General features: G+C 44.1%; 2 protein-coding genes across 2 annotated transcripts in view; one reads left to right on the plus strand and one right to left on the minus strand.

Moving 5' to 3' along the window:
- unc79 (unc-79 homolog, NALCN channel complex subunit) overlaps positions 1-3,061 on the plus strand; it is a gene marked incomplete at its 3' end in the record, with an annotated part of 64,145 nt that extends 61,084 nt beyond the window's left edge. The window contains exons 43-51 of the mRNA XM_083998059.1: positions 598-702; positions 819-896; positions 1,020-1,109; positions 1,225-1,400; positions 1,925-2,108; positions 2,212-2,415; positions 2,548-2,625; positions 2,723-2,764; positions 2,873-3,061. Coding sequence (XP_083854185.1) covers positions 598-702; positions 819-896; positions 1,020-1,109; positions 1,225-1,400; positions 1,925-2,108; positions 2,212-2,415; positions 2,548-2,625; positions 2,723-2,764; positions 2,873-3,061 — 1,146 coding nt within the window. The remainder of the gene's footprint in view (positions 1-597; positions 703-818; positions 897-1,019; positions 1,110-1,224; positions 1,401-1,924; positions 2,109-2,211; positions 2,416-2,547; positions 2,626-2,722; positions 2,765-2,872) is intronic.
- Positions 3,062-8,317: 5,256 nt separating this feature from the next.
- Positions 8,318-18,503, minus strand: prima1 (proline rich membrane anchor 1; the record flags this gene model as incomplete). Its single annotated transcript, XM_083997546.1, has 4 exons — positions 18,118-18,503; positions 17,108-17,249; positions 14,539-14,671; positions 8,318-8,417 (listed from the first exon to the last, which is right to left on the minus strand). Exons 1-4 carry the CDS (start codon positions 18,397-18,399, stop codon positions 8,318-8,320), a joined length of 657 nt encoding a protein of 218 aa, XP_083853672.1. The 5' UTR covers positions 18,400-18,503.
- Between the last annotated feature and the right edge of the window lie 4,991 nt (positions 18,504-23,494).

A 23,494-nucleotide genomic window follows, 5' to 3' on the forward strand; every position in this document is an offset into this window, starting at 1 on the left:
TGCCAAATGCGACTGGGCCCCTCTAGCTTAAGCGCTGACTATGATTTGCTATTTACCGAATGGACATGCTCCATTAACTTTTAATTACGCGAGTTGCCGAATACAGGTATACCCATTAGCAAAGCCACACAGTGAGAAACGTCAGGAGCGGCTCTGCATTCTGTGGCGTTGTGTCTGCGCCCAACATAAGCAAACATGACTGCATAGATAGAGAAAGAGAGAGGCAAAGTGGAAGCCAGAAGATGACAGTGTGGTTTGTAAACAGGCAGCTGGGCTTTGTGTGGAAGGGATGAACAAAGAGAGCAGCCTGTCCTCAGGGAGGGAGAAGGCAGCCTGACAGGCTCATCTGAGCTGCCTGGGACTCTGGGAGGAGAGATCTGGACTGGCCTAAATCTACTCCTCAGCTTCACTATTCTCCGTCTATTCTCTGTCTCCATGCCTCCCCTCCCTCCCCTCTCGCTGCCTGTCCTTCCCCCTCTATTCAGTCTACAGAGTTTATGCTCTTCCTCGCAGCATGAGTAAGGGAGAGTGATAATAGAAAAAGGCAGTCTTGCTGCATCAGTACATTTACTCCACTCTCTATCTCCTCGCATCCAGGAGAGAGATAAGTTCTACATGTCCCGCATTGTGGTGTTGGAGCTTCTGCAGGCTCTCAAGTTCAAGTCTCCTCTGCCTGACACAAACTTGTTACTGCTGGTCCAGGTAAAAAAAAAAAAACCACATGCTGTTTTATACATTTCAACTTGACACAAACCTTAATGCATCACTGTGTTCTCTCCTAAATGCAGCGCTAACACCTGTGTCGTTGAATTTGTCAGTTTGTTTGTGCAGACATCGGTACACGGCTTGCTGAATCCACCATCATCCAGAAGCACATGATCCTGACGCTGCCGGGGGTGAGACTTTTAGTTGCTTTGTGTTTGCATCGTATTAAAATCAGCCTCGTAAAACAGCGGGAAATAAAAGACAGACCTCAGTGTGATTCCTCCTAAAGGATAAACTGTTTTTCCTCTCCACAGTGCACAACTGCGGCAATGGAGTGCATGAGGCAGTACATAAGTGAGCTCCTGGACTTCATTGCAGACATGCACACACTAACTAAACTTAAAGTAAGTCTTGATGTGAGCACCACACATGCATGCATTCTGTATGTATCTGAACATATGTGTTTTCAGCCTTACGTTCATGTGTGTGTTATCTTTCTCTGTACTTCCAACTATTCAGAGCCATATGAAGGCTTGTTGTCAGCCGCTGCATGAGGACACTTTCGGGGGGAACTTGAAAGTGGGCTTGGCACAAGTCGCCGCCATGGAAATCAGCAAAGGCAATCACCGTGATAACAAAGCTGTCGTCCGTTATCTACCCTGGCTTTATCACCCTCCATCCACCATGCAACAAGGGTAAGAATGACAAAGCCACAGACAAGTTTAGTAATGTTTCCATGACTTAAAGGGCACATGCACAGAGAGTTACACACAGGCAAACACATTTTCTCACTTATCTCTATCTGTATTGCGTGTCAGAGGTAGTTTTGGGTTTGGAGATACCTGATTGGATGGAATTTGGCTTGTGGTGTTACATAAAAACAGATCCACCTCTTTGCATAACACGACGTGTCCCTTGATCTCTGAATAATTCACAGACCTTTTTGTGGTCAGTTTTCATTTGAATCACTCAGAAAAACAAGCAATAAAAAAATAACACTCCTGTTGAGAGCGTGTTGGTGCATCTCATATACAAACAGCGTACACATATAAAAAAACAAAACAGTAACCATGGCTAGACACTTTACAGCAAGAGATGAGTGAGAATATTTCTGAAATAATTTAGATGAATCAGCCCATGAAAGTGGAGAATAATCCTGATAAATGTGATCTGATGTGATAGGAGAGATATGATCTGTAAAACTGAATTTTCTTCGCAGGCCTAAAGAATTCATCGAGTGCGTGTCCCACATCCGACAGCTGTCCTGGCTTCTTTTGGGCTCCTTGACACACTGTGCCCTGCACCAGGGCTCCACCTCCTGCATGCCCATCCCTCTAGATGCTGGCTCCCACATCGCAGATCATCTTATTGTCATCCTCATCGGCTTCCCAGAACAGTCCAAGGTCTGGCAGATACAAATCCCTCCTAATGATCCCGCCTAAGAGGTGTTAATATGATCTATAATCTCTTCACTGGCCTTTCCTGTTTTGGTCTTGATGTCCCCAGACGTCGGTGCTGCACATGTGTTCTCTGTTCCACGCCTTCATGTTCGCCCAGCTGTGGACCATTTATTGCGAACAGGCGGCCGCTGCTCCGTCCTTGCAGAACCAGAACCAGACGGAGTTTTCTTCCAGCGCCATCCTCACCGGCCTTGAGTTCTGGAGTCGGGTTACACCCAGTATCCTGCAGCTCATGGCTCACAATAAAGTGGTGAGTGCTCTGCCTCGTTCTTTTCCACTAAGCATTTAGATAAGCTATCGGTACAGCTAAAATATCAGAATATGAAAATGAGCACAAATGAATTACGTGTGTATGAATATGAATTTTGACCTTTTCCCTCAGATGGTAGAGATGGTGTGTCTTCATGTCATTAGTCTGATGGAAGCCCTGCAGGAGTGCAACTCAACCATATTTGTCAAGGTTTGCTATAAGTCTAGTATTTTTTTCCTCATATGAATATGTAATCACATTAACAATAAATCTAAATTGACTTATCCATACTCATTCCTGTCTTTAGTTAATTCCTATGTGGCTACCGATGATCCAGTCAAACCTTAAGGTAAGACTTTTAAAGAGCTCTCTTCCACTGTTGATGCAGTTTATTGTCATGCAAGTATCTTGTCATTTTCTCACTGATTTCAAACTAAAGATTTGCTTCCTTTGTTAGCATCTGTCTGCCGGGCTGCAGCTGCGCCTCCAGGCGATCCAGAACAGGGTCAACCACCAGTGTCTGCAGGCCCAGGCGCCGGGAGCCCCTCCGTTCGCGCTGCGCAAATGGCTGCAGTGCACCCAGTTCAAGATGGCGCAGGTGGAGATCCAGTCATCGGAGGCCGCCTCGCAGTTCTACCCCATGTGATCTGCTCTCAGGTCACATCGGGGTCGTCTGCGTGTCCTCCAACCTGCATGAACCTGCACCGGGCTGAACGCACCAACCAAAAAAACAAAAAACAAAGAAAGACTTCTATTTAAAGGGATGCTGTGTGGGATTCATTTGGACTGAATCATTCAGCACCTTTAGAGTTATATCTGAATATGTACAGTAAATCTATGCTATTTTAAAATACTAGTACAGAAGATAATTAAAGGTATGGTAGGCTTGTGTGGGATAATTGTATCAGGTGCCTAACTGTTGTATTCAACAGATATGAAGAGTCAGTGGATGACTAAGAGAATTTCTATAGACCCATGTTAGTAATAGTGAGGGTTTGAAAGCAGGTCCTTGTTGAACCTTAGATATGATCACTCTGTGACATTCAGACTCTCTTACTTTTTAAGTTGCTTGGTTGCAAGCTGGATAATAAAAGTACAAGTTTTTCTAAACGTTGAGACCACTGTCATTTCACATGAATCGCCAACCCCTTCAAAATTCAAATGTGACATTTACTGCTCTTTGATGTCCTGAGCGACGTGGCAAATGTCCGGTTTACCATAATGCAGATGGCGGAGAGTGATAAAATCAGTTCTTTTTTCCTTTTTTTTTTTCCTCCCCCTTTACTCATGTGGACGAGAAACCGAAGCTCAGGTGTCTCCGGGAAAATAACATGACATGCATTACCCAGCTCCCGTCTGAGATCCTTGTCAGACTGTCAGTCATGCTGCCTCTCGCCATCAGAGCCCGAATCGATCAGAGGCCAATCTGAGTTGCAGCAGCAGCTTTGTAACTCAATAAGGTGGAGCCAGACATTGGAGGTAAACAAGACTATTTCGGTTGTGCACCCCCCCCCCCCCCCCCCTACCTTCCCCTTCCCACCCCAAAGTGGAAAGCCACCCCTTCTTCTCCATCCCACCTCATTGGCAGCAACGAAACAGATTGGCCCACGCATATACCAAGCAAACACAATTACCTTTGGCCTAATGTGGTTTGTTGTGATTAAGCATTGTTGTGAGGTCTAACCGCATTACCACGAAGCTCTTGTCTGAGAATAACAGATGACATGACAGCAGGGCTAGAAAGCCGAACAGCACATTAATCTTTGTTTTGATCTTCACTGCTGCAAGGATTTCATTATCAAGCTGTAAGATGAATTCAATCTGATGATATAAATGTATTCTGCAAGAAGAAATTGGTTTATTGGACAAAAATAAGCCAAATTTCATCAGCATATATGTTTTTTTTCTTCTTCTAAAAAATGCCCTTTAGTCAATGCATGTATAAGACGGAGACCAAAGCTGAGAGGTGTGGGCCAAATGAGTCACCAGTATAACGATATCTCACAATATGACTAATAAACACACACATACAGTACACAGTTACACACACTCACACACACAAACAAACAAACGCATACACACTCCCCGGTGACCCCAAGCCAGCTGAATCAGGCTGCAGTGCCCCTTCTCATCAACCTCTAGTCTTAGCTCATCAAAGAGCCCCTCTCCTGCTGTGTGCCTGTGTGTGTGCGTGCGTGAGTGTGTATTAAAGCGATGCTGGATGCAGGTGTGTATGTGCATGTGTCCCTGCGTGTGCATAGGTGTGTATGTGTGTGTTTGTGTGTGTATATGTGTGTGTGTTTAATCAAGTCCCCCTTGCTCTGGGGTTGCATCTGTCAGCCACTGCCACCGTTGTGATCGTTTGAACTCGCAGCCCTTTTCCAAAGAACCTCTCTCATTAGCAGCAGCTTATGTAATCAGTGTCCCACAGGTATCCAGCACTTTCCCCGCCCCTGCCTGCCTGCCTGCTGCCTCCTGGAGGACCATATGGGAGAGCGCTGACCTGATGAGCAGGCAGCTGGAGGTACTGAGGGTAATTAACACTGACCAAAGGCCTCTCAGCCAGAGAGAGGGTGTGTGTGGGTCCTCGAAGATTGTGAAGGTCAGCTTTGAAAGGACTCTCATACACACAGACAGACGTCCAGTCCATGTGTATATACACAGTCACACACCAGCACCAGGTGTGTGAATTGGTGACATTACATCATTAGAGAGCTGGTTTGAGAGAGCGACTTTACTTTTGTTCAACCAAAACTGGATAGAATCTGTGTATCAGCAGCGTCCTCTCGGCTCTATGGGAATACCTTGTGAGAGGCTTGTAAAGCTTGTTGAGACAGTGACAATCCCTGGTCCCCCCCGCCTAGTGCTGTCACTTTGCTTTTATTACAGTGAAATCCTCGGCGCCCTGGCTGGACAATGCATGAATGTTTAAATTGCTCAGAGTGTCCATTGGCATTACCATCAAGTGGGAAGGCAAAGTAGTCTATGGTCTCTCATTCGCATTATAATTCACTGACATTCCTCTTCAGTGCTCTTCTGCATCAGCTTGTATATTACAGGTTTGTCCCCCTTGTTTGTTTCACATCATTGGCTACAGTTAATGTATAATGTACAAATTAAATTAGAAATGGGAAAATGTCGATTTGATTTAACGTCTATGCGATTTAATGAATGTAATGTTTTTTTCCACAGAGGTGTTTTGATCGATTTGTTTATTTGCACTACCCTTTAAAATCCTAATTCTGTTACAGCAACTTGTGTTCTTGCTTTCGTTGCAGAAAGCCTCTCTCACACTCTCACAAAGCGTGCCTCTTTGTGACATTATTACTGATGGAGCCCAGAGCTAGCACAATATGTGACCTATAAGTTGTGTTGTTTGCATCATTAAGCCCCATGGAGTGGAATACGCTTGATAATCGCAGTTCATTAAAGATGCACTGTGTGAGACAGACTGAGAACATGTCCTCCACTGCGGGGGGCCCAGGAGACACGGCCAGCCCGGCTCTGCCCAAGACATGAACGGCGCACAACACAACACACAGCGCAGCGCAGCACAGACAGGATGGGCACAGGCTAAATATAACAGTCTCACTTTTATCACCTTCGTCACATATGGGCCAGCTTGTCTGCTCTCTCACACGACAACAGATGTATATGTGCGTACACAGTTACATCTCCTCAAACACAATAGACTGTGGCTCCGTTATTATGTACAGTTTTATTTACAACTGAAAAACTCAGCAATGAAATCAACTTATGCACATCTTTCTATCTGTTTGGTATAATGCATAAATTGTGTATGTACTATTGATTGCCATATATACATTAATGGCTTGCTCCATCAACATGACAACATTGACATTATTCTAAATGGTAGCACATTGTTTAAGTTTTTACTATGTATAAACATATGTTCTGTTACACTGTACATGAATTAACAGTCCAGAAGGCAGATATTTAAATATCAATATTTACATTCATGCATCCATCATTTCTCTCATATAGGTACATGGTGGGGTATACTGTTAGCTAATACCTGTGCATGTTTAGATGCAAGCATGTGTTTTTCCAAATTTTCCACAGTTTAGCCAATATCTATACTTAACCGACAGCCACAGAGTACAGCCCACTCTCACTGAGTACACTCATCTGCATGCACACTCACAGACACACAGACACACAGACAGACAGAGACACACACACGCACACAGTCATACACACACACATACATACACACAGATTTAATGTAAAAAATAAAATAGAAAAAAAAGCAGAGCAGCGTTGAGTGATGCTCCAGTTCAGCTTAGTTGTGTTTTTCCAGCGGGGATGTGGAGGATGCCCGTGACAGCACTGAGTCACACACATCCCAGCCGAGGCCATCCTCTGTGTGTGCAACCTGATCTCTGGCTATTGGCTAAGTCTCCTGTCTCTCACCAGTCACAAGGTCAGCCCTGGGCTCATGTCCCCCGTTTCTATAGCGATGGGCTAAGCCCTCTTGACAGATAGGGGGAAAAAATGAAGATTGTCAAATCCAATCCTCGCAACACAGCTGAAGGCATCGAGCTGACCCCCAAGACTCCGATGCAACAAGATTTCACCAGATGACCTGCGATAGCACATTTAACTTGTTGACAGGGGAGGGGCTTGTGTGGAGTTAACAAATCAAAAATGGGGTGTGGCATTATGATGCAGCACAGAAATGATGTTTGGAAAACACACATTCACATAGCACATCATAGAGACCCCTTACTTTTTTAGCTGAAGTCTCAGGGAAACGGAGAGAAGCATATCAAACACCCGGAGACAAAACAACTGATACCAAAACTCTTTGCAGAGCAAGTGCGTTTTCTGCATCAGTGTCTCAACAAACTGACAGCAGGCTTAAAGCATTGGAGCATCACAAATGAATTATATGGTCTATAAATTATTCACTTAAAAAACAGAGCTATCAAGAAATAAAATGGATTCATCAAGATGTTCAAGATTTTTCAAGATGTGAGTAACTTACAAGACAGTTTCTTTTTCTTTTAAGTAGAAAAATAAATTCAAAAGGTAGAGAAGTAAATAAATAGAGCAAATAAATCAATAGATGAATGACTGAAGTATATTACATTGAGCCTAAGTCTTCAGTGGCATTTTTGGCATGGTGAGATAACCAAAACGTCCCATGTTGATATCGTTTGCTCCTCTTTTTTCCCCCTCAAATATGGATTTCTTTAAATTGCATAGTCAGATGAATCCACTTCTCAGAGCCAGGACCGACAGTAACATCATGCCTCGCACAAAGCATCCGTCTCAAAAATGGAGAACAAAAGATGGACCATGTGAGGATTGGAATATAAAAAATGTTGCATTCTCTGTAAAAACTGCATGCACGTTATCTATTGAGTGTGAAGGGGGGTGGGTGGGGGGAGTGGAGGGGGGGGCGTCCTGTCTGGCCGCCCATGGGACTGCAGGGCTGCCGTATTGTCTTGTTCCATTGCAGATGTCAACAGTGCGTGAGGTCTGGATCTGCGGCAGACTGGCAGACAGTCCCTCTCCAGCCAGCAGCCAACCAGCCTGTCAGCAACACTTGCTGTTACCAAGAGCATAATGTTCATCCTGCTGCGCCACTTTTGACACCACGGGGGTTTGTGGATCTTTTCTTTTTGTCCTTTCTGCCTTGATTTCTTTCTCTCTCTCTCTCTCTCCTTCCATCTTTAACAGCACATCTTCAGCTGAATGGTGTCTTCAGTCTGGGCAACATGCCAAGCAAAGAGGGAAGGGTTTACCTATTTGAAAACCTCGGGGGCTCGAAAAAAAAACCCTGTTGCATTCTGGGTGAGAGGGGATCGTCGTATTTGGGAGGAAAGGTGAGAGACGTTAACGGTGATGTCGCTTCCTGCGTCTCCCAGGAGACAGTCTATACCACAGTGTTGTTCGTACCCATGGCCTTCTTGTTGCGGATGCTCATGGCGTATTCCCCACGACTCGTCCCGTTCTCTTCTTTTCGTAGTGGTTTCCTGCGAATAAACATTTTCAAAGTGAGGATAACTTCTTTGTCAGGAGAGATTTGACGTTGCATTCGCCCTCAGCTAAAGGCCATGTCATTAAACAGAGTTTCTAGACTGTTAACCTTTAGGCTGATTTGATTTCCCTAGCTGCTCTAGGTGGATGCGCTGGTCTCAGCGATCCTTTCTAATAAGCTCAATGTTCAAAGGTCACTTTTGGAAGGAGACAGGAGAGAAGGATGCATTGCAACACAGGGGATAAGGCAATTACCTACTCTGACTGGTAGATGCAATCTCCCTGCTAAGTAATGAGTATGTGTGTGGCTGTCAAAACAACTTGGGAATAACATCGATACATAACCTCTTGTGATATTCCCTCTCCACACTGGTTGCGCTGTAATACCTTGTCCTCTCTGTGAGTACGTTCTGGTGCAAAATAAAGCTGCAACACATGATCCCCTTGCTGCTGCTGCTGGCCTGTGAAGAGCAGTATCATTCAATGCCGCCCTTTTCATGCACTCCTCGGTGCCTTTGTGGTTATTATATTTGTCCAGTGTACTGTGGCTTCTGCACCGACCCCCTCAGCTGCTCTCCCCTGCTCGGGCTTATGTAACTCAGAGACAGATCTGAATACAGTTAGTACAGTCATTGTCCCACTCAACGCTGTACAGTGCCTTCACTGGCCCAGAGGACCCTTGAGCGACATCTTAGCTCGCTGTCGCCTCTTCTCCCCACTGAAAGCCCCGGCTGACCGGCCCAACTTTGACGAACAGTCATTCTCAGTCCAGTCCAGCACAAATCGTTTTGATTTCTCTGACATTGTGCAGAGAGGGAATCCTTACAGGGCGAAATGAGCTCGTTTGTCACTGACATGATGCAATCCAATATAACAGCTCTGTAAGGAAAAACTACATTTATTTTGAGGTTTGTTATGTTTGAGTTGGTTAAGACTGAGTGAGAGAAGTGATGCTAAAAAACTTTTTTAAGATAGAGAATATCAGGTGTTGCTGCCACCTGTGTTAGGTAACTGACTTATCTTCTGTTACCTAACACTATTTTAGCATATCACATTATCTCTTAGTCACCACCTGCGTTTAGCTCACACACAGCTTTGTCTAGTGTATTTGTGCAATACTGCATCATGCTCTTTGTTATGATTTGATGGTGTTTCTATTATTTCGTCAATGGACTCAAACCTCAACGTTAATCTGATCTGAAATCTTAAACAAGGGCTGTGTCCAAAATCCCCCTCTCATTAACAAGGGAGTTCAATGCAAAAATACTTTCAGACACTACTTATTTTCTCCAAACATTTTTTTGTCTTTCAGTGTGAGTGTAAAACATGTTGTACAATGCTTGTTTTAGGTTGTTCCAACACTTAATTCAATTCTCGCTATACATTCAGACAGTACTATAAAATGTGAAGTTCCCTTTAAAGTGGACTACATAGGGAGCAGTGAGTGTTTCACCCGAACATTGTGATTAAGTTGTAATTGTAAGTTTACATCACAGTTTATGTTGTTGTGCTACCACATGTATTTACACATAATCATAATCAATTTGAGAGTGAAAAGGAATAAGAAGCTGGTGTAGCGTTTCCAAATTTCATCAGACAGAGATATTAACAGCGTGATTTCTTGTTGGTGTGTCAGCCTGCTAAATGTTCAATCAGGGCTTTTTCATGCACACATGCCCTCTATTTATTCATCGTTCCTGTGCTGTCAGCTCAATTTGTCAGCTCGCCTTTTTTTTCCCCTTCTTATTTTTGCTTGATCCCACACACATTTAGTCAGTCTCATTTTGCCACACCTGTGAAACAACCATCTTGTTGCTGTCAGGTTTTAAAGCTGCTCCTGTCTCAGCTGTCATTTCAGGGCCGTGCGTCACCTCTGTCCCTCCACCTCTTGTGTTCATCAGAGCTCCTCAGAAATCCCGCTCAGCTTGACTCCATCCACTTTTTCAGTTGAAGATACACAGCACGGCATTCGTCTGTCACCAAAGTCACTCTCGGGATGTTTACCCATCTTGAAATGGTCTGGCCTCAATCACAGTGGGGTCTAAATAATAAACACCCCAGGTATGTCTACTCTGCCTGCTTTGACAGGACTCTCCCTCTACGAGTGGCAGTTCCAGTCTGTCGATCAGCCAACCACTTTGGTCCACAGACTAAAATATATTATATAACAGCTATTACATGGCTTCCCGTTTTATACAGACATTCGTGTTCCCTAGAGGACAAATCCCACAGACTTTGATGGTCCCCTGACTTTTCCACGAGCACCACTAAGTGCACATCTGTGATTTTGACTGAAATGCCTCAACAACTATTGGGTGGATTGTCATAAAACTTTGAGCAGACATCTAACGTCTCCCTCGGGATGAACTGTAATAAATCTGGTCATCCCTTGACTCATTGAGCGTTATCATCAAGTTGACATTTAAGTCTCCAAGACTCTGCTTTAAGTACACACAAAACCGTGGATTAACTTTGTGTTTGCTAACTGGTTACTGTTAGCATACTGTAACTAACTCAAGATAATGAACATGGTAAATATTACACCTATTTAGTATCAGCATGTTAACATGTTATTGTGAGCATGTTAGCATGTTACCAAGGACAGCCTTGCAACAACTGCCAGCATGATTGTAGACTCTTAAAAATAGATAGAAAAGTTACATGAACTTTAACTTATTATTTTATATGGTGTGCTTTTTAACCTGTGTGTTTTTGTTTTCTTTTTGTACTTCTCTTTTAATGACACCGAAGGGGGAGGATGGACCTCTCAATTACTTTCTATTCTATTCCAATTATTCTATTCTATTAAGTTATATCAATATTAATACCACTTTTAACTGAGGCTTGATGCAATACATTGAGCTGTCTTTGTCTTTAAAGGTCCAGTGTTTAAAACAGAGCTGAAACTGTGACATCCAGCGTTCAGATTATACACTTAGACAAATATATTCATGGGTAGTATATTTAGATTTTGCCAATAAACCTTGACAATTATTACACACTGGACCTTTAAGTAGTCTCTTGATTTTAATATATGTGTTAATATTATGGATTGTCATGTATGAGTAACATGCCAGGCACTTTAGATTATGTATCTTGTTTATAGGGGTTGTTGGAGGTAACGAAAGGTCATGGCCCTAGAAAAAAAAGAAGTTATAAACAAAAACACGAATCTATGACTAAGCTTCCCTGGGGGACTGTCAGCTGGAAGGGGTCATACAGCTCAGGACTCCAGGGATACAGGCTGCCCATGTAGGACAGATGCAGCTTTCTGTGTCCCGGTGGGACCTGGGGAAAGCCTGAGAAGGGAAACTGTCCAGCCCCAGGGTGGAAACACATTCTGCTGCAGGGGGGTGATTGGCTGATGCAGCTGCAGCAGTGGGAGCTGGGATATACCAAAGTTTTCTCTGAGGGACAGATGGCATTGTTTATGGCCAGTCTGGGAATTCTTCTACTCAGAACAGAGGGTTGGTCAGGGCTATATTCGTTTCACATTACGCAACGACTCTGCAGCTCACTAATGGTTTTAATTTTGAATAGTTTTGACAGGTCAGCGTTTCTTGTTATGGTATAGTGATCTACGGCCATGTGTATTTCTCCCAGGGTGTAGTCTCCAGTCAGACTGACCATGTCGCTTGGGGCCACCATACAGGGCAGAGCCCTTGGGCCTCAAACCGACCTCTACGCAGGCGTTCAATAATAGATGCCATGCTGTTGACACATGGCAGGTGGCAACACAACACTTCACAGGTTAGATGAATATTTCATATCAAAGCTGTGCAATCACAGCGCACATTCCTGTTTGAAGTTTGGGGAATGGATCATGGTGAAATTGGGACATGTGTTGAGCTGTTTACAATCACTCCAGCCATCTGGAAATTAGAGTAACATGCTATGGTTCAAAGAAAAAGTATTAAAAAACAGACTGTAAAAATATGTCTGGTTGATGGTGTCGGTACAGTAATTCTGAAAATTAAACAGAGGAGATTAATAATATATCAGCAAATATTGGATTTTAAACCATTTCTCCAGCATGTGCCTTTTATTGTATCTGTAGTTGAGTTTTTTGGAGACAGTGTATTGCCCTTGGATAGAACTGGCTGTGATGTATTATCCGTCTTTCGACAAGCCTCCCAGAGCGGGAGGTGATTGGGAAAAGCGTCTAGCTTCATTAGTCAGTTGGTTTGAGTTTTGTTTGTTTTGGCTTCTTGGATGGCTGACAGCCTGGACTGCAGCATCATGTCTTTTGCTTTCGGATGGCACAGCAACACTGAAACGCAGCATGTGTCTGAATCCTCTTCTCTAAGCTTGCACACACCAGCCTCCCTGGTGCTGTGGACTCTGAATAGAATTGTATGGAAGTGTTTTTTCTTCGCAGCCCCCTTTTGCTTCTGACAGATGACTGGCAGACAAAGATTATAAAAAATAACAAAAGGCCAGGAGGGCTGGGACCTGCAGAGCTAGCTCCAGTGCTGTCTATGGTGCTCAGGCCCTGGCCCTCGGCCAGCTGATTTTCATTGGGAAAGCCCGCAGCACTGAGGGGCTGGAAGGGCTATATATATCTGGCTGTGTTTTTCTCACTGACAAACCCTCTCTCACATTGTTATTGACTAAGACGCTCAATTACTGCCTTTGCTTGCTTTGGTAGACAACATTTTATCTGTCCTTTTCGCTGAGTTGTTTCCTCTCCCTTCCTCTCAGGAACGATGGATGATTAGAGGATCCATGACAAATGTTTAAGGAATCACATTTTTCCCTGGATTGCTCCTCTCCCATTGGCTGGTGAATAATGAATGCGTAATGAGGCCAGTCTGGCTGGACCTGTGTATTTTCCCCTCCTCATTCAGAGTGGAGGGCAGCTTGGCGTGGCACAAAGTCTGCAGTCTAGAGCCCACAGAGCTTCAGGACACGACCCGCTTGCATGTATAAAAGATGTGGCCTGTGACTGAATGACTGCGCAAATTAATTCATAAATAATGACTTGGGTTTGGGGCTACAGCCCGTATTGCAACAACACTTTCCTACCACTGCTGCATTAAAAAAGGTGCCCCTTGGCTACACAGGGGGCTGGAGAATTGCCATAATGAATTCCTGAGCCAACTACCCATTACTTCCGCTGCCTGACTTTGCCTATTTGTTGTTTAAAGAAAGGAGAAATAGAGTTCTGCTGAGGAAAGCCATATCTGGCATGCAGGCTTAATATAGTCCCATAAATATAATAAGGTATGACACAAAATCTATTTAAAAAAACACATAAATAAAACATAGAAGGAGCTCCCTAATTGAGCACACACATCTGTGGCTGTTCTCACATGAATGTGTGACAGTCAATGTTTATGCCATATTTTATGGGGTGTGTAAATATGCCAAGATGATGTATGTATATATGTTAAGATCTTGTGTGTATATGGATGGGTGCACACCAGTATCCTCTGCATGCCTCTCTCTGTGCATGTGCCAGGCTTTTACACACTGTGGACGTGTGTGTGCGTGTGTATGTTAAATGTCTGGGAACATTAACGTGGATGTCAGAGTGCATGTGTGACACGGTGCTGGCTGAATGTCACACAGAGAATTGGGTCTGGGTTGTGCTGCAGGCTAAAACCTCACGCAGCCTTTTCTCTAATAAGCCAAATGGGGGGAAAACAGTTCCCGCTGCAACAGCAGTGTCTTGGGATTCCTCCGCTCGCATCGGCCTTTCGTGATTGTAAATCCAGCTGCCACTCTAGGAAGCTTTAGACACTTATGCAAATTAAAATCAGCTGTATTGTGAACACAGGTCATTATGCGCCTCAATAAATTAATTTAGAATATAGGGTGCGTTACTCACTGCTGTGGATCTTCCTCTGTGACATTTACAACCTATTCCATTATCTAACCTCTGACCTGAGTGTGACCCAGCAGGTTGATGACGGGGTCATCGCAGCCTCCTGGGCCACTCTAACATGAAGCCAGGGGAGGTAGCCCAGTCTCCCATGGGCGATATTACACAAGATATTATGAGTAATCTGCCTCTGATAGTTCCTATTTCCCATTTGTCATTGCTTTATAATATTTCAGAGCTGTGTGGGAGTGAGCTCTAACTGATATACTACAAGAAAAAAAGAGAAATCCAACCTCTTGATGGCCTTGTAGCAGATGATGATGGCTGAGAGGAGGAAGACCACTGAGGCACAGCCCACTGTTCCAAGCACTATAATGTCCATCTCCATCCACCAGGGCCTCAACAAGGGCACCATGGGCTCTGCCACTTAGAAAGAGAGAAAGGAGGCGGCAGGAGGAGAGAGAGAGAGATTTGGATACAGAAGTAGAAAATGAGCAGAATGTATTTAACTCGATAAATCAGAAAAATCAGCACAACATCCAAACACACAGCACTGACTTTGGTTTTGTCTTTAGATCCTCAGCGAGTGCATTATACAACACAATAACAGAGCAGCGTGGAGGTGACTCTCTTCCCTAAGTAGCCTAGCAGTGTCCTCGCCTGTTCTGTAGGTCTAAGGTTCAACGTTCAAAGATATCCAACCCGACACCATGAATCATTTAAGGTCCCGTCAGCCTTCCTTACACCAGCACTCTTGTTCACACCAATTACTGTTGCAGGAACCTCCTGCTCTTTCCACATTAGATCTGTGGGGCAAGACCACTCACCAGGAATATAACATTATGTGCATCAGCAACTTCGTGGCTGTAATGCAGAACTTGTCTCTTCTCTTTCTGCAGTGTTTGACGCTCTCCTGCGTCTATAAATCAGTTTAGTCATGTGAACATCATTCTACCTATCTATGAATGCGGGTTTGTTCCAGTGTCATGCTCCTGGGGAAATACACTGCCCTGTTTATGCAATAGCGAACTCCAGACTCCTGAATGTGGTGTTATTTTTGTTATGAATGAGAGAAAGGGTTTACACCATAGCAACACATAGTCCTTAGTAATGCTTTAGTCTATTTTCCAACACAGCACATTTTTACAGGACAAATAACAAGGCACGGCTCCTCGCGGTGCAGCACACCACATCATAAGTCACTTAAAAGCTCCCCTCAGCCAAACTTCCATTTTAATCCTGCGTTTTGTCAAAGGCAGTGGGATTTAATTCAGTCAGTGGTTAGGATCTACTTCATTGTGATAAAGCACACTCCTTTGAAGGGACTTCGGAAACCATTTTTAGCACACAGACGCTTACTTTCAGTGCCAATTTCTCTATTTTTTTCAGACTTTCAGCAGATAGATACAATCTCAGCCATTGTCCCAGTTTTTTAGACATGCATATTCATTGCATTTTTAAAGACTTCAGTTTAAAGCAAAATTTCAGCTTTACCCAATTTGCAAATTGGGCTACCAAAGCAGAATCAAGATAATTATGTGCCGATATAGATTAAATTGAAAACTGGGGGGAAAAAACTCCCTTTAAGTGAATTATTCATGGTGACTCCACCCTCTGCAAACAGTTCTGTGTAGAGTTAAAGAGGAATAATAACTGGCCTGGTTATAACATTTATCATGACATACTGGTGTTGTGGAGGCACTGAACCCTTGTGAGCTCAGTTGCACTCATGCATTGGCCGTAATTGGACATCCGACCCCCCTCGCCGCCTCCCCACCTTAGTTTACAGTCAGATGGTCCTGGCAGCATTTATGCAGTGACCTTGACAACAATCACAGAAGGGTCTATAACTCTGGATTCATAGTTAGCTCGTATGGCGAGTGAGGGGAAAAAGGAGGTCCCTGTAAATTGACCAAACAGAAAAGGAAATCATTGGAACTGATTGATTAAAAACCTTTCGTCTGCTGTCTGCTGAGACTTTGATGATTAAGTACTCTTCCCTACTCATAATATTAAGGGCTCAGGGTGAGTGATTCTTAAGAGTCAAAGTAATAGCTCAGAATGGCTGCATCATCAGCAACGCCTGTCCCATATTTCAGTGCACTGTTCATTAAGGTGCTTGAGACGACATACAAATCATATCAACTTTCAGCAAGCAGGCTGGTGAAATATGTTTGCCTATCTGTCAGGGGATTTACCATCTCAGAGTTGGACGAAAGAGGGAGTGTCAGGGGAAAACTGCCGCAACAGGCACTGGATCCACAGATCCACGCGCTTGTGGTATACAAGGACTACCACACACACACCCAACACACACCCTTATTGCCGGCAGCTCAACTTCAAAAACAAGCTGGAACCACTGGGTTGCTTCATTAGCCCCTTATCTCTAACAAATTAAAGCTAATTTAATTAACTCATCTGTGTTTTAATCAGGGGTCCTCCGGGGGAAACCCTACCACTGAGCCATTGAGCTTGGCAGCCCAGCAGGCACGGATTTCACAGGCAGCTGGGTACTCCCCAAGGTCAGACCCGGCATAAATTAGTCCTGTGTTCAGCTGTCAACATCCTGCTGGCTCTATCACATGCACAGATGCACACGTGCAAAACTGCACCCATGCACGGGCCACTCACTCGCTCACACACTAACTCTCAGGGGGTTGATGGTACGCTTTCTCCTCCTGTGCATAAAAGGAAACACTTCACGTCAAAACAGTTTCTTCAGACTAGCCAGTTGCTCGAGAGACCTGCGTCTGGGCTACTAGGCATGACATCCAACTGTGGGGCGAGAGCAGACAGAGTGAGACAGACAGACTTGGAGCGAAACAGGTGTGAAACCTGGGAGTGTGAGCTGGGAGTCATTACCTGTGGTGCCCAGTAGCCGCGGGGGAGGCGGCGGAGGCGGCGGAGGAGGAAACGGGGGGTATCTTCTACAGTGGCATGCCAGCTGGCACTGTTCACTAACTTTCTCCGCCACAGTCCGTGAGCATGACCTCTGGAGTTCTCCCTTATGGTGAAGGAGAGAGAGAGAAAGAGACACATTGAAACTGACTGAGCCTCTGTCCTTCAGCGCATTACTCAGAAGTACCATCAGCACAACACGGTGCTGCACAAATGGAGACTCTTGAACACTCAGCAGCCTCTTAGTTAGTAGCACCGTGGGCATCCTCTCAGCTTTCTTTTCATATCACGGCTCCAGTGTTGTTGTCACCGGAGCTGCTGTGTGTATGTAGTACATGCAGAATAGTATCACGTCTATGGCTGCAGCCTGCTCCCTGTAAGAAACCACCCACCAACAGAGTGGGCAGCAGGCTGCCCCGAGGAGTGTGCGTGGGTGGACTTGGAAACTCAAGCAGATCACATTACACATGAACCCTGGCAACACTGTGTGCGTGTGAACAACATCTCACCACTATCTGTAGGCAGCAGCACGGGGCAGAGGTTAGAATACTCATCACTAACATATGCCTGCTGCAGGGATCCTGGTGGGATAACTGAATATTGTTATCATAAAAACACAGTTGGCTACTCCATGTTCCCATCACAAGAGAGCTGAGTGTCTCTCTGTGTGTGTGTGGATGAGAGTACTTATTCCTCTTGCCTGGCTCAAAACTCTACATATGCACGTCTGTCAGTATCTCCTAACATGTGTCGCCCTGGTCTGGTGATCTCAACATCTGGTCTATGCACATAAGCAAAGCATATTACATTACAGCAGTTTAATGTGCACATAAGTTAACTTGCAAAAGAAAAAAAGAAGAAGGAAAAAATCAGCTCCACAGTTCATCAGTCGGCTAAATCAAACTCCTGCTACATTAGTGCAACCTCTTCTCATGCGTAAACAGACAAGTGGCGCGCCTGGACATGATCCTTACCTGGCATGAGAGTAAAAACAGTGAGAGAAGGCAATGACCGAAGAAAAAAGGCCAAAAACTTAAAGTAAATGGCATTAGATCTTGGACCAGCATTCCTCTTGCGCTGTTCTCGAAGATACTAGGCAGCGTTTCCAACAAATGAATGCAGTATACATAGGCTTCAAGTGTTTGGGAAATAACCATCCACCCTGTCCAGTTCAGCGGCGATATCTGTGACAGGCGTCTCCAGAAATAGTTTATGCCACAATCATTTTCCTCTTGAGATCCCGTTGTCGATAGCATAGGACAGGCGAGCCGGTGAGGTGAGCAGCAAATCTCGATAATTCACATCTCGAAAGTAGTTTTCTTTTTTCTTACTGGCACTCAGATAGCGACCTGAATCACGCCGCTATTACTCTCCGTGCAATGTGAGGGCGGTAGATGGCCCGTACCTTACATCCCTCCTCGGCTGCGAGCATGAGTGCAAAATGGGCCACTCAAGCCATCGAAGTTGAAGGAGAAAAAAAAAGAACAAGAAAAAAGAAAAAACGAACAGAGAGAGAGAGGGGGTGAGAGAGCGAGAGAGATAGAGAGAGAGAGGAGAGGGAGGGGGAGAGAGAGAAAGAGAGAGGGAGGGAGAAAGAGAGAGAGGGAGAGGGAGATCCTCAGGAATATCGTGCGGTAGCTATATAGGATTCCTCACAACAGGATCACACACACACACACACACGTCTCCTACAAGTTCAATCTAGGCTGGATTTACTGTATGGGCGAGTCCGGGGGGCAAGAGCCGAGGGTTAAACTGATGCCTCCCCCTCTGTGCCAAAATACAGCGGGCTGTTTTACACGGGAGCATCACCAACCGCGCACTTGATGCAGCGCTCACATCAGCTCATCCTGACAGCGTGTGCTCAAACAAATTCACCCTCCGCTTCTCTAAAAGTCCCCCCACCTCCATCCTCCTCTTCACTCCTCCTCCCTCCTCCTCCTCCTCCTCCTCCTCCAAAAACATACACACACAAGGGGCGAAGGGGATGTGGTGATGATGGTGAAGGCGTCGGGGAACGATCTCAGCCGGGGCTTTGGTTTGTTTCTGTTTGCGCTTTATTCTTTATCTCATATAATATAGTGGACCAGGCAGAAAGTAGCTACTATAAGCCCACGATGCGTGGAGGCGAGTCCGTGAAGGATGACGCGGATAGTGGACCGAGTTGAAGTCAAGTGGAGAGAGAGAGAGTGCAAGACGCCTACCGACTGAAAACATTGCCATGCCCATGTTTGATGTACTGTGTGCCTGCTAGAACACTCTGTGGCCCAATGTCCCAAAGTAGGCTGAGATCAACAATACTGATGCAACCTGGCATTTACTGCTAATGCTCCACAACAAAGACGTGTATAAGAAATGTATGAGCCATTTATTTTTATACCCCCCTAAACTTCATTTTCTCCACTCCACCTTTGGCACCATGTTGGCTGATGGTGTGTTTTTCTGTTTTTGTGTTTTGTGTTTTGTTTTTTAAGAAGAGGATGCTGTGGGCCAGAGTGCAAAGAATCAGACTGCTATGGGTAGTTTTTTAAGAGCAGAGTTGCATAATATTGTTGGTGGTCGTAACTGGGCACAGTTATGAAATTACCCCACAGCTCACAGTCATGTAGATGGTACTAGAGAGCCAACGTGACATCCACAGTCACTAAAACAGTTGACTGACAGTGGCAATAAAGGCTCAGCGCTCAATCATCTCACTGTCATTGATAACTACTGAGGCAGACACTGAGGAATATTTTCTCTAGATCCACACTCAGTGGTTATTTGACACCATCACATTCATTAAAAAAAACACAAACACACACACAGTGCTTAAAGTAGGCTATTAATAATATTACCTTAATCGATCGTGGTTATAATTAAGTGACCATAAGCTGATTGTCTGAGTGAGTTCACAAGAGGACGATACAATACAAGCATTAGCAACAGTTCCAGCCTCTCAGTTGGGGATTTGCTGCTTTTCACATCTTTAAGTTGAATTTATTATAGTTTCTGGGCTGTTGGCTAGACAAATAAGACACTAATTTGGCCAGCAAACAACTATGAAAGGATATTTTTCACTATTTTTCCCACTTTACAGGCCAAATAATCACCCTGTTTACAGAAAATGCAGCCTGCAGTTCAGTAATTCATTCCTTTCTAACATCCACATGGCTCCTTTTGCTTAAACAGCCTGAAACCTGGCTGCACAGCCTGTTTGTCGCTCTCTGCTTATTCATGTTTCATAAATCCACAATCATTTGTTGTACCCGTATGACTTATCCTCTGTTTGGAAGTATTGCTTGTGGTTGAAATAAACAGAACTGACAGCCAATTGTGTCACAGCCTGCTTATTCCAAATAACACAAACAGCATCTAAGCCAACTATTCAAACAACTTTGGATTAAGATCAATGGATTCAGCATGTAGCCCAACAGCCTTTTGTTGCAGCTGAGCATTTATCACATCTCTTGCCTATCAAAAAAGCTTTTCACAGGCAGTAATGGGGTGAGCTCATGCACAAGAGCTGTGGATGACTTTTAGAGTGGAAAATCCCCAGCTGCCGTTAAACTGCATTTGCACATACAGTACAATGCAGAGTTTTGTTCAAGCACACAACAAGCCTGGGTTTGGAATAGTGCGCCCGGCGGTTTAGCTCGTCCATCCTCTCCTACAGTCTGTCCCGGTATCGATTATCTGACAAGAGGAAAGCACTACATCCTCCTGGTTCCTTCCTGCTGCCTCACCTCATTCCAACAACCAGCAATCTGCCACAACATACATCACAGCCCTTTTAAACTCAGATAAGAGAAGCTCTTAATAAAATTACTGTGGTCTTTCAGTGTTATTATTCTTGCTAAGACTAATCATCAACATCTCTGCAAACAAACAGAGGACCCAAAATGTTACATGCATCAAACAAAGAGAGATTTAAAAACCTGTCAAGTCAGGAATATTAATGTCCACAGCAAATTAACTCAGCTGCATGTATCCTTATCTGGATTTCTCCTTTATTCTAACAGTCAAGCTTGGGTTTATCACTGTGGAAGTAGATTGCCATCTAGTGGGAGTAAGTGACAACACATGACAAATATCTATGTAAATATATTACTGACTAGGGAAAAAACTAAGGTCTTGTTCTCTGTAGTTATAAGTTCAGAGAAATGTCCTTGTGTATCTCTGTCCACTAAGTAGAAGCATAGTAGATAAAGAGAAGACTACAATGATTATTAATTATTAATAACCATACACTTCCTTTCCATGAAAGGAAACTGCAATAGTTTTCCCCCGTATTCTTTATTATTTTTTCTATATTAACTCAATAGCTTTACCAGAGAAAGCCAGAACAGCAGCACCAACAGGGAACCAAACCAGGAACACATTCTCCCTCTAATGTCTTTACATCCACTTCTACCTTCCAGATATGATAACAGCCTCGCTGGTTTGGAGTGATGGTAATCCATGTCTTCCATTTTCTGGGAAAGGTTTGTCCGTCTCTCTCTCCATCTCTCTTACACACACACTCAGGCCACTTTAAATGGTGCACCTGCAGTACCTAATACAATCTAATACAAACTGTTCTGCCATTAAACCTACTCTGTGATGTGTAATTGAAGTCAACATTTTGCCATTATCATGCAAATGTTAATGAAATGCATTTTAGCACTGAGGTCGCACACAGCGATGGTGTTGTAGTGACTTGGATTTACATTAATTAATATGACTTTTGCAATAAATATTAATGAAGTTACACATTTCTGAGAAATGTCAACAAAATCTGAACAATACAAATTGTGTAAAAGTAAAGAGTAGGCAGAATGGTTGTATTGAATTACAATGGATATTCATTATTACAGATGTGTAAATTGTTTAAAAGTTGCAGGTTCCTTCTTGTCAATGTTTTGTGTGTTTATATGTTTTTTTTCTTTCAGGAAACCAGCGTCATCCTGACTTCTTTATGCAGCTTCTCTTACCACCCTAGGAAACTCATAGTAATCTCAAATGTCTCTGAGGGTTAAAGACATATTCCCTGAAAGATATGTTAATCTTTTCACATGACCAGAAGACGTGCAAATGATTAGCACTTATGTGCCCACACAATCTCTCACAACACTGCTGTTGAGAGTGGAGTGGTTTGTTTTTAATGTGAGGTGTGATAAAATGAAATTCTCTTGAACTAATCCCTCCATTTTCTGGGATTTGTACAAGTGTGTTTTACAGACAGAGCACAAATCCTCCTCTGATTATTCTAGGCCTAATTAACTTGACCTATACAGAGATCTACTTATGGATCTATACATACAGCTATTATTTAATTTCAATGTGGTTGAGCTCTTTGTGCTGTTTTATCTTTCTTGTATCTTTCTCTGGTCTGTTTCTTGTGTGTACTCTCCCTCTGGGGACCAGTACACTGTTATCTTATCTTATTGTAGCTATTTTTGAGCAAAGAAATGACCCAGGTGACAGGGGAAAAAAGGCACCTATTCTTACCATCGAAGCCTTCTCTAATGGATGTAGACTCTTCCAGGGAGCTTGCACAGAGAGAGTCGGGTTGCAGTGGTACCATAGAGCTCCACTGGGACTTTATAGATCGCTGTTACTGTATGCAAACAGATGAGTGATGATGCATTGCAACATCACTTGACACCATAAACACTTCCTGGCTGCGGCCAAGTTTGCATGTGCAGCAGGGATATGCAAGTGAAGTGTTGCAGATATCTTTGGTGCACAGGTGCAGCAGTTAAAGTGGGACTCGGTTGTAGGCATGTCTGCACGTCTGTCTGTGTTAGGTGGATTGATGATGTGTGTAGGCAGATTCCTGTGACCCCCTTAAACTGGGTTAAAGTGGATAGGTAAATATAGAAATGGGTGAAAAGTGACAGTTGGTTGAGTGTGGTTCAGAGCTCCAATAAATCAGCTCAAACCACCACATGCCTGAAATGACTGACAAACATCTCGTCCACCTGTCTGGGGCACAAGAACACGGGCACACTGTGGGATTTATGGACGGTATTATGCTTCCTCTTTCTCCTCGTCTCATTCTTCCTCACTTCAAAAGCACAGGAGTGGGGTGACAGGCCAAGGGAGGGTGGGGGAGCCCCATTGTTAATTGGCCTTTTCAGCTGAACAGAGAGGTGAAGGGAAGAAGAAGAGAGGAGGACAATAGGGTCCCACTGCCTCTCCAGAACAAGAGGGATGCACCGCCTTAAAAGATAGACCAGCCAGAGCACATATAGACCTGCAGCGCTCCTCCTCAGACAGCCCCAAACTGAGTGAATGAGGCAATCAATCATGAAGCCAGCACTTCACTCTAAATAAATGGTCTGTAGCCTTGATATAGACTGCAGTTGTTGTTTTTTAAAGAAAATTCAG

Source organism: Trachurus trachurus, assembly GCF_905171665.1.
Source record: "Trachurus trachurus genome assembly, chromosome: 22".
NCBI lineage: Eukaryota > Metazoa > Chordata > Actinopteri > Carangiformes > Carangidae > Trachurus > Trachurus trachurus.